At 37.5% G+C, this 12007-nt stretch overlaps 1 protein-coding gene across 1 annotated transcript; it reads right to left on the bottom strand.

Moving 5' to 3' along the window:
• Positions 1-11: 11 nt before the first annotated feature.
• LOC117318640 (kalirin-like) lies at positions 12-11752 on the bottom strand. Its single transcript, XM_033873603.1, has 8 exons — positions 11419-11752; positions 10868-10994; positions 10274-10489; positions 9712-9808; positions 6518-6652; positions 3063-3230; positions 2043-2127; positions 12-450 (listed from the first exon to the last, which is right to left on the bottom strand). Exons 1-8 carry the CDS (start codon positions 11634-11636, stop codon positions 249-251), a joined length of 1248 nt encoding a protein of 415 aa, XP_033729494.1. The 5' UTR covers positions 11637-11752; the 3' UTR covers positions 12-248.
• Between the last annotated feature and the right edge of the window lie 255 nt (positions 11753-12007).

Below are 12007 nucleotides of genomic sequence, written 5' to 3'. Positions count from 1 at the left end.
ATTCTAGTATGATGATGAAGTTTGTAGTGGTTTCCTAGACAACACTTACTATTCTAGTATGATGATGAAGTTTGTAGTGGTTTCCTAGACAACACTTACTATTCTAGTATGATGATGAAGTTTGTAGTGGTTTCCTAGACAACACTTACTATTCTAGTATGATGATGAAGTTTGTAGTGGTTTCCTAGACAACACTTACTATTCTAGTATGATGATGAAGTGTGTAGTGGTTTCCTAGACAACACTTACTATTCTAGTATGATGATGAAGTTTGTAGTGGTTTCGTAGAGATCAAACACCTGGACTAAGTTTTCATGTTGAAGGGACTGTAACGTGTTGAACTCTGTTTCTACGGCTTCACGAGTTGCTATTCGCCGATTCATGAACTTGGCCGACAGCTCTTGATTGGAGCACTGCTGTACACATTTACGGATTACTGCAAAGCGCCCCCTGGTGAGAAGAATATCTACAGTTAAACATCACGTTTCCTCCATATCTCATTTCCATCTCTCTTACCTGGTTGTTTCTCCTCACTTTGTCCTTCCTTCCTTCACTTCTCTCTTTCTTCAATTGTTATTTCTCTTCCCTTTTTCTATTTTACATTCATGTTGTTGCTTTCTTTCTTTTTCTCACCTAGCTGTTTCCAATTTTCTCTATCACTTTGTAGTTCCCTCCTTTCTCTCAATCTTCATTTCTCACCTGACTGTTTCCACCTTGTCTCTCAGCTGTTTATGTCTCCTTTATCTCTCTTTCTCTCTCTTTGTTCATTTACGTCTGTCTATCCGTCCTTCCCTCCCTTCCTCTCACTGACTTAGATATTTTATTCCTCTGTCTAAGTCTGCCTGTCTATCCATCCTTCTCCCTCCTCTCACTGACCTAGATAGTTCATTTCTCTCTCTTACTGTCTGTCTATCCATCCTTCTCTCCCTTCCTCTCACTGACCTAGATATTTCATTCCTGTCTAAGTCTTTCTGTCTATCCATCCTTCCCTCCCTTTCTCTCACTGACCTAGATATTCCATTGCTCTGTCTAAGTCCGCCTGTCTATCCATCCTTCTCTCCCTCCTCTCACTGACCTTGCTATTTCATTCCCCTCTCTTACTGTCTGTCTATCCATCCTTCTCTCCCTCCTCTCACTGACCTAGATATTTCATTCCTCTCTCTTACTGTCTGTATATACATCCTTCTCTCCCTCCTCAAACTGACCTTGCTATTTCATTCCTCTCTCTTACTGTCTGTCTATCCATCCTTCTCTCTCTTCCTCTCACTGATCTAGATAATTCATTCCTGTCTAAGTCTGTCTTTCTATCCATCCTTATCTCCCTCCTCTCACTGACCTACATATTTCATTCCTCTGTCTAAGTTTGCCTGTCTATCCATCCTTCTCTCCCTCCTCTCACTGACCTAGATATTTCATTCCTCTGTCTATCCATCCTTCTCTCCCTCCTCTCATTGACCTAGATATTTCATTCCTCTGTTTATCGATCCTTCTCTCCCTCCTCTCACTGACCTAGATATTTCATTCCTCTGTTTATCGATCCTTCTCTCCCTCCTCTCACTGACCGAGATATTTCATTCCTGTCTAAGTCTGTCTGTCTATCCATCCTTCTCTCCCTCCTCTCACTGACCTAGATATTTTATTCCTCTGTCTAAGTCTATCTATCTATCCATCCTTCTCTCCCTCCTCTCACTGACCTAGATATTTCATTCCTCTCTCTTACTGTTTGTCTATCCATCCTTCTCTCTCTTCCTCTCACTGACCTAGATATTTTAGTCCTCTGTCTAAGTCTGTCTGTCTATCCATCCTTCTCCCCCTCCTCTCACTGGCCTAGATATTTCATTCTTCTGTCTATCCATCCTTCCCTCCCTTCCTCTCACTGACCTAGATATTTCATTCCTCTGTCTAAGTTTGCCTGTCTATCCATCCTTCTCTCTCTTCCTCTCACTGACCTAGATATTTCATTCTTCTGTCTAAGTCTGTGTGCATATCCATTCTTCAATCCTTTTCTTTCTCTCACTGATCAAACTATTTCTATCACTTACCTGGCTATTTCCTCCACCTGGGAGAAATCATTATCAAACGTGGTCTTCCAGACAGCCATGCTACCATCCTCTCGTTCACTCAGCTCTGGGAACACAAATTAACTCATTAATGATTAACGAGTATTAATACAAATCATCTTATGGTTATGAATGATTTGATGACCTAATAAGCCCCCTCCTCTAGTGTAAAAGTCAACTATCATGATTTTTATCCTTAAACAAGAGGCCCAGAGGGCCTGAACTGCTCACCTGGCTATATGAATGACTATGGTAAATGTTACATTAGAAATACTGTTTTTCCTGGTTTGGAATCGGCCATTCTATACTGTAGGTAGGTTTTGAAGTTTATATAAGGATGGTAGAGACAAGATATGACTTGCGCCTTCGTCCCACCATTCCTAGCTTACTGAATCCCCTACACGAGTTATGTTATTTATTGCAATATAGTCAAATTCTCCCCCTTTGGCCCCGCCTGCCCCTCAGCCCCCTGGGGGTTAGTCCCACTATTTGTAGATTTCTGAATCCCAACCGCCTCAGGATACTAACAGTCAAATATGAGTGATATCCATTCCAGCCAAGATGTTATAGTCAAATTGCATCCTTTTGGCCCCACTCCTCAGCCCCCTGGCGGTCAGTCCCATAATTTATAGCTTTTTAAATCCCTACCACTTACAGATGCTTCCAGTCAAATTAGGTTAAATTCCAATCAGTAATTAAGAAGAAGTTGTTTTTTTTATCTCAATATTTCTGACAGATTTTATAGATAAATATTTCATATTACAATATTTATAGCTCATTATTGTTATGATTTAATAGAAGGCAGGATATTCAATATATACCCCAATTATTCAAAAGATCTTAACCTTTGACATGACTGTTGTTTGTTATGCTACACTGATGTTTTTCGTTGTTTACTCATCTATATACAGTATTACCAATACATTTGCACGAAATATGAAGTTTACTCCCAGGATAGATAAATTCTAAGAGAGTTTTATAACTGTGGTGAGAACAACTTACCATACTCTGTTGGAATAAGGATAGGGTCGGATGACATACTGGGGTCACTCATGCCGACACTGTTGTTGGCGCTGACCCGGAACTGGTATGAACACCCAGGGGTCAGATCTCCTATCACCTGGGACGTGTTCGGAACATATGGAATGGCTGCCTGCCACGTCTCATTACCTGAAATCACAGTCAACAGAACTCTTGAATCACTTCATGTTTTCAAGCTATACGAATCCACAAAAGCTAAAAGTTAAGTGTTCATCAAAACAACTTGAATCTAAGACCACACACAAAAATAGGAGACATCGTTTCAGGGTGAACTGTTAACTCAGCAGCTGTATTTAAGCTTTCCTCACACCTGTAATTAACCTTTCCTCACACCTGTAATTAACCTTTCCTCACACCTGTAATTAACCTTTCCTTACATCTGTAATTAACCTTTCCTCACACCTGTAATTAACCTTTCCTCACACCTGTAATTAACCTTTCATAACACCTGTAGCTAACCTTTCATCACACCTGTAATTAACCTTTCATTACACCTGTAATTAACCATTCCTCACACCTGTAATTAACCTTTCCTCACACCTGTAATTAACCTTTCATTACACCTGTAATTAACCTTTCCTCACACCTGTAATTAACCTTTCATTACACCTGTAATTAACCTTTCTTCACACCTGTAATTAACCTTTCATTACACCTGTAATTAACCTTTCCTCACACCTGTAATTAACCTTTCCTCACACCTGTAATCAACATTTCCTCACACCTGTAATTAACCTTTCATTACACCTGTAATTAACCTTTCATCACACCTGTAACTAGAACACTGACACGTCAGAAAGGGCCCCGCTATGTGTCTGACCCTTCAGGGTAAATGTAATAATTATTGTCAGTGTTTTTTCTGCCCATATAACTGGGTGCGCCAAACGACCCCATTCTCAATGCGTTTTAGCCTGATTTTTTCCCAAAATCAACTCGAAAATTCCCAATAATTTCAACCAATCAGAAACCTCCATTTGTTACCATGGCAACAGACGGTTTCATAAGTGGTACCATTGTGTTTGGCTTCCCTAAAAAACCACTATGTACCAATTTTCACCGAAATCAAACAATATAGAAATTTCAACCAATCAGAAACTTCCATTTGTTACCATGGCAACAGACGGTTTCATAAGTGGTACCATTGTGTTTGGCTTCCCTAAAAACCACTATGTACCAATTTTCACCGAAATCAAACAATATAGAAATTTCAACCAATCAGAAACTTCCATTTGTTACCATGGCAACAGACGGTTTTGTAAGTGGTACCAATTTTCACCGAAATCCTTCAACTCTTGTCAATAATTTGGCGCAAAAGAAAAAAATGGACAGACGGACGGACAGACAGACAGACAACCTGATTACTATAGGGCACCACATCTTCGATGCGGGGCCCTAATAAACCAGGTTATTTATTAAACAAAATTACAGTTAACCTGGTTATTGCTACAAATTAAAATCAATCAGGTTATAAGATTAACCAGGTTATAAGTACAAACTTCAATGGGAAATTTATATAATTAACCAGGTTATTAGTACAAACTACAATAAGTTATATAATATTATATTCAACTTAGGTTATTAGTATAGGAGCAGTTGATGGTGATATCACGTCGGAAAACTAAGTAAGCACAAACATTTCATGTTATAAGATGATTTGTGCTGAATAAAGCCTTTTGAATAATGATAGGATTACATTCCTTTTCTAAAAAAAAAAGTAAATGACAATTTTAGACCTTTTAAATCCTTCAAACGAATTTAAATTGTTGAAGCAATCAAAGTTTCCAATTGAGAACAAGATCATTCATTGATAAGAAAATGTCAAAATTGTTTTGACTGCTAAAATCCAAAAGGGTCGATTACCTGGCATTTTGAAGCCAACCCAGGATGACCTTGACCGTTGACCTTTGAACTTGTGACCTTGAACTATGAGTTTGATCATTCTGTCAGTTAACTCTTGGTTTATTTCTTGACAACTTTGCATAATCGAATAGTGAACAGTTAAAAACAACACCTGTAATTAACCTTTCCTCACATCTGTAATTAACCTTTCCTCACACCTGTAATTAACCTTTCCTCACACCTGTAACTAACCTTTCATAACACCTGTAGCTAACCTTTCATCACACCTGTATTTAACCTTTCATTACACCTGTAATTAACATTTCCTCACACCTGTAATTAACCTTTCCTCACACCTGTTATTAACCTTTCATCACACCTGTAATTAACCTTTCCTAACACCTGTAATTAACCTTTCCTCACACTTGTAATTAACCTTTCCTCACACCTGTAATTAACTTTTTTATTACACCTGTAATTAACCTTTCATTACACCTGTAATTAACCATTCCTCACACCTGTAATTAACCTTTCCTCACACCTGTAATTAACCTTTCATTACACCTGTAATTAACCTTTCCTCACACCTGTAATTAACCTTTCCTCAAACCTGTAATTAACCTTTCATCACACCTGTAATTAACCTTTCCTAACACCTGTAATTAACCTTTCCTCACACCTGTAATTAACATTTCCTCACACCTGTAATTAACCTTTCATTACACCTGTAATTAACCTTTCATCACACCTGTAATTAACCTTTCCTCACACCTGTATTTAACCTTTCATCACACCTGTAATTAACCTTTCATTACACCTGTAATTAACCTTTCATCACACCTGTAATTAACCTTTCCTCACACCTGTAATTAACCTTTCATTACACCTGTAATTAACCTTTCATCACACCTGTAATTAACCTTTCATTACACCTGTAATTAACCTTTCATCACACCTGTAATTAACCTTTCATCACACCTGTAATTAACATTTCCTCACACCTGTAACTAGAAAACTGACACGTCAGAAAGGGCCCCGCTATGTGTCTGACCCTTCAGGGTAAATGTAATAATTATTGTCAGTGTTTTTCCTGCCTATATAACTGGGTGCGCCAAACGACCCCATTCTCAATGCGTTTTAGCCTGATTTTTTCCCAAAATCATCTTTCGATGCGGGGCCCTAATTAACCTTTCCTCACACCTGTTATTAACCTTTCATCACACCTGTAATTAATCTTTCATTACACCTGTAATTAACCTTTCCTCACACCTGTAATTAACCTTTCCTCACACCTGTAATTAACATTTCCTCACACCTGTAATTAACCTTTCATTACACCCGTAATTAACATTTCCTCACACCTGTAATTAACCTTTCCTCACACCTTAAATTAACCTTTCCTCATACCTGTAATTAACCTTTCATTACACCTGTAATTAACCTTTCGGAAAGTTGTAATTAACCTTTCCGCACACCTGTAATTAACCTTTCCTCACACCTGTAATTAACCTTTCCTCACACCTGTAATTAACCTTCCTCACACCTGTAATTAACCTCACACCAGTACATTTACTTACCTACTTCCCTGAACTCCAGTGTGTAACCCTGGATCTGGCTGCCATGGCTAGCAATTGTAGGAGGAGACCACTCCAGATGTACTGAAGTTCCCACTTTATTCCTGATCATCGGTTTAGTGGGAGCTCCTGGTCGATCTACGTGGATACATGTAACAAGGATATCACATTTCACATTTAAATATTCACAATCTATTGCCTCACTGATGAAACTTACATGGAAATTTCTTAAATACACCATCCCCAGCCCATTTCTCCCCCAAACTGTTTTCTAGAAATGGATATTCTCACAATATGGAGTTTGTTACTGAAGTCTCACAGCTGACAAAATGTGTAATGTCCCATTGGTTACAAGATTTACGTAAATGCAATGTTGAAATGCCTCTTTAAGATTTGGACAGACAAATGGATGAAATTGATGGGTTATTGCTTTTCCATGTGGTACAACCCACAAGTCAGTCCAAATTTGAGAAGTTGTTTTATTTTCTATTCTTTCTGCCACAAAAATTAATATAAAACAAGAGGCCTATAGGCCTAAACGCTCACCTGCTGTGATTATTGATTATAGCCCCATATCATTTTTTTTACATCCCCCTACAAACCAACTAGAGGCTGATAGCTGCATGGCTGGTGGGCAGTATATTACCAAGGGTCTATCTCAAAGAATGTAAGGTTAAAATTTCTGGAGAATGTGATTTTGGAGATGGCAAAAAAAATGGTGGATATCTTGAATGATGTAGTTTTTTCAAACACAATGGAAATCCATCTGTGTCCGATGCTGATCATCCACAGGAAGCTTCAGCAAAATTTATCAAGTTTTTGTTTTCATCATTTTCATCATCAAAATGTTGAATGGCATGTTTGCAATATTTCGATATACATATACATATTAAGTTGAAGTAATGACATTACAGTATATTGTCAACTTATCGAGGCAATCTAGACAAAATAATTGCCTAATATAATTATTGAAAAAGTAGGTAACAGTGACCTATTTTTGCAATATCAGTTATCAGCATGCATTTATCCTAGATGTCAATTTCTGTTGCCCTAATATAATTATTGAAAAAGGTCACAGTGACCTAATTTTGCCATATTAGCTATCAGCATGTCTTCTCATCCTAGATGTCCATTTCTAATGCCCTAATATAATTATTGAAAAAGTAGGTCTCAGTGACCTAATTTTGCAATATTTGTTATCGGCATGCCTTTCTCATCCTAGATGTCCATTTCTATTGCCCTAGCATAATTACTGAAAAAGTAGGTCACAGTGACCTAATTTTGCAATATTTGTTATCGGCATGCCTTTCTCATCCTAGATGTCCATTTTTATTGCCCTAATGTAATAATTGAAAAAGTAGGTCACAGCGACCAAATTTTGCAATATTTGTTATCAGCATGCCTTTCTCATCCTAGATGTCCATTTCTATTGCCCAAGCATAATTACTGAAAAAGTAGGTCACAGCGACCTAATTTTGCAATATTTGTTATCGGCATGCCTTTCTCATCCTACATGTCCATTTCTAATGCCCTAGCATAATTACTGAAAAAGTAGGTCACAGTGACCTAATTTTGCAATATTTGTTATCGGCACGCCTTTCTCATCCTAGATGTCCATTTCTATTGCCCTAGCATAATTACTGAAAAAGTAGGTCACAGTGACCTAATTTTGCAATATTTGTTATCGGCATGCCTTTCTCATCCTGGATGTCCATTTCTATTGCCCTAATGTATTAATTGAAAAAGTAGGTCACAGTGACCTAATTTTGCAATAGTTGCTATCAGCATGCAATTATCATCTTAGATGTCAGTTGATGTTGTCCTATTATTATTCCTACTTAGAGCAATGTAGACATAAATAGTATCAATGTGACATGTTTTCCACTTGCACAGTATCACTACATAATATATATATATATATATATATGTATATGACTAATCAATTAGAAAACTTAAGACTCTCTCATTTAAATTATCAGAAGTTTTCTGATCTTTGCCATATTTACACATTATTTTTAAGCTAGACACTGGGTAACTGGGCAGCTCTGGAGATAGGGCTCCATTCCCAGACCTCTGCTGCCCTTTATCTAATTAATTTTATTGTCTTCCTGTGTGACCCTAAACCAGCAATATTATGGTTTCATGCAGAGATTAAGCTAACAGGTTTTCTCATCAAAACTAATTGGTATCAGAAAGGAGAAAATCCAAAAGCCTAGTTATCTTAAACAAAGAAATGTTCTACAGAACCCCCAATTAGGGACCCCTAGCAGCAATGTTCACACTGAGGAGATATACAGTTGGTGCTGTTAGCAGCCAAGCTAGTCAGCTGCCAGTTCCCCCATTATGGACCCCTAGCGGCAATGTTCACACTGAAGATATATACAGTGTATACAGACAGGTACATACCATACAATTAAATTACAAAAAATGTAATTAAAAATCAACCATTCATTATACATACTCCAAATTAAACTCGTCTCTTTATCATCACTATCTGAACCTTGTTATTGAAAATCAACTCTAAATGATGTTCCAGTCATTAGATATCTTGTTCACAAACAAAAAATAAAGTACTTTTCCATAGCTCATCAGAAGATAATTGCTGTGGTGGCCATCTTGTAAATTCAATGAGTTTTTGAAACAACACCTCTTATTCAGAAATGTCACTAGAACATTCCTAGAAAGTCTTATTACTACGAAGCAAATAATATTGGAGTTATAAGGAAAAACATAATTTCAAAGATGGCGATCATGGCAGCCATCTTGAATTTTATTTTCACTTAATGAATACAAATATCTAGTCAGGACCTTCTAACTAATCATTCAATGCGAATTTCAACACTCTCGGTTAAAAAAAGTTAACGGACGACGGACGACGGACAACGCATGACGGACGACGCACGACGGATGACGGACGCCGGATGATACCCCATAGCAAAAGCTCAGGTGAGCTAAAAAAGGAAAAACATCAAAATTTAAGTAATTTTTATTTTCCATAGGAGATTTTTAATGGAATGAATTGTAAATACACATCTCACAAGTGTGTTAAGTGAGGTTGGACAGACGGCTGGACAAACACCTTAATTCTAAAACACCTCCCCACCTCACACAAGACTTGCAGGGTTAACAACCACAGCCATGACCTGATTGACCAATCATAATAACTGTTATATGTGGAGTAGCCAATGAGAGCTTACCTATGACTGTCAGTATAGAAGAAGTGCCCACTGACCCCACCTCACTGGTAGCCTTACAGGCGTACTCCCCACTGTCCGTCAGCGACACATTGTTTATCTGTGGAAAAAGTCAGTAGATAATACTTGACACAAGTAATAATCACATTGGTGAACATGCATACTACTACAGGAGATACTACTTGACACAGGTAATAGTCACACTGGTGAACAAACTACTACAGGAGATAATACTTGACACAGGTAATAGTCACATTGGTGAACCATACTACTACAGGAGATAATACTTGACACAGGTAATAGTCACACTGGTGAACCATACTACAACAGGAGATAATACTTGACACAGGTAATAACCACTTTAGTGAACCATACTTCTAAAGGAGATACTACTTGACACATGTAATAATCAGATTGGTGAACCATACCACCAAAAGAGATAATACATGACACGGGTAAAATTCACATAAGTGAACTATGGTACTGGCCACACAGGTGAACAATATAATGCCATCATGTAAGAGAAATAGAATCATCAACTGTCTGGACTGTAGACTAATGATACCTGCAGTACTGCAATGCCCTCGTCCGTGTACGTCATGCTGACATTATGACTTGGCAGCATCTGTATGGTTTCCTGGAAACACCAGCTGATATTCGGTCTGGGGCGTCCACACACTCGGCAGGTCAATATGGCAGTATCCCCTGCCTGGACCGTCACATTAACCATCGGCTGATAAACTGTGGGGGACATCTCATAAAGCAGGTCTGAGGGAGAGATCTGTAATAAGACATAAAAAAATGTCAACAAAATAGAGGAATTCCCCTTCAATAATCTATTTTTAGATTTAAAACCCATCAAGGTGTTCTATATTTAGATCAAAATAGATGGGAAATCCTTTGCTGTACTACTTCTACTAGTTAAATTTAGATTGATTTTGAAATGAATATTTGCTGTAGTAGTTCTTTATCAATCAAGATTTATATAAGGGAATTCTCTACAAATGATCGATACTTTTAAGACTGATATCACATTAACCACAATTCGACTTTCTAACAATAGAACAATATTATACTTTTATTTCTTCTGAAAATCAATATTTTCTTCAAACTTAACAGCTGTATTATGGACATTTATGCATATTTATTGATTTCTAACCTTTGACCTTTCCCTTGTGAGAGGAAGTGTCCGTGACTTCCTATCGAGACTGGCTGTACCGTCCATTGGACGACGCTCTGGTCGCAAACCCTGCATCCTCAACTTGAACAGCTGCCAAGAACTTTTCCTGATGACAAAGACAAGATTGATGTGAGAGATTTTACAAAAACGACAAAAACAAGAGGCTCAATTGGCCTGTATTACAAACTGTTACACTTATCTAATGTCCATGAACTTCAGACAGTATATCAAATTCTATTTTAAAGCATACAACCCCTCAAAAATTGAGTCAAATAATTTATTCAAACAAGACAACTCTTTGTTTTTCTGAAGCAATCTTTGAAGTAGTTCAAACCCTGCATTCCTAAATGATGGTCATGGTTATTCATTTAAACAGACTTCAAGCTCTTCAGCTGTTTCATGCCTCTGGCCTAATATTTTCAGACCTTGGACAGAAGGACATCCCGAATAGTGGTGCTTTCTGGACAATAAGTTAGAGCTATAGCTGAATGTCTACAATACTAAGAATATATCAACTCCACTTCACTCACCTCAAACTTCCATCTCCATCCCTCGGGCCGATAGCATAGCCAGGAATCCAACCCTCAGCTGCAGGAGAGTTTTTATTAGCCGGACGGTGGACGAAGAACATGCCCTGTTGATTGGACGTCATCACTTGGATGATTTCACCACGAAGGACTGTAACCTCGTCTTCCTTCACCGAGTTGTAATCACAGATCACCTTGCCGACGTGTACAACTTCTCCCATTGGCTGTCACCATGGTAACAAACAGGACAAGTTTAATATCGAGCAATTGTGTACACGTTTATCACGATTTTCGAATATGCCTCTATGATGTATTTGATTTTTCTGATTAACAAAATTTGCATGCATCATGGTTAATTTTACAAAATTGGAAAAAAAAGATTATTTAAATTTCTTTTTTTACGTATTATTAAACTTTTAAAATTTATTTACAAAATTGCAGTTGAATTTTTCATAACTACAATTTAAAGAAATAAGATAATCTTATGTTATACTAATGTGAAAATGAAATGCACCACAATGCTACATGCACTAATAAAGCTTGATTAGTTTTTTTCATTGGAACTAAAATAATTAATTCTTTTATCATATTT

Source organism: Pecten maximus, unplaced genomic scaffold (genome assembly GCF_902652985.1).
Source record: "Pecten maximus unplaced genomic scaffold, xPecMax1.1, whole genome shotgun sequence".
Lineage (NCBI taxonomy): Eukaryota > Metazoa > Mollusca > Bivalvia > Pectinida > Pectinidae > Pecten > Pecten maximus.
This window is presented reverse-complemented; position numbering and strand designations above follow the sequence as displayed.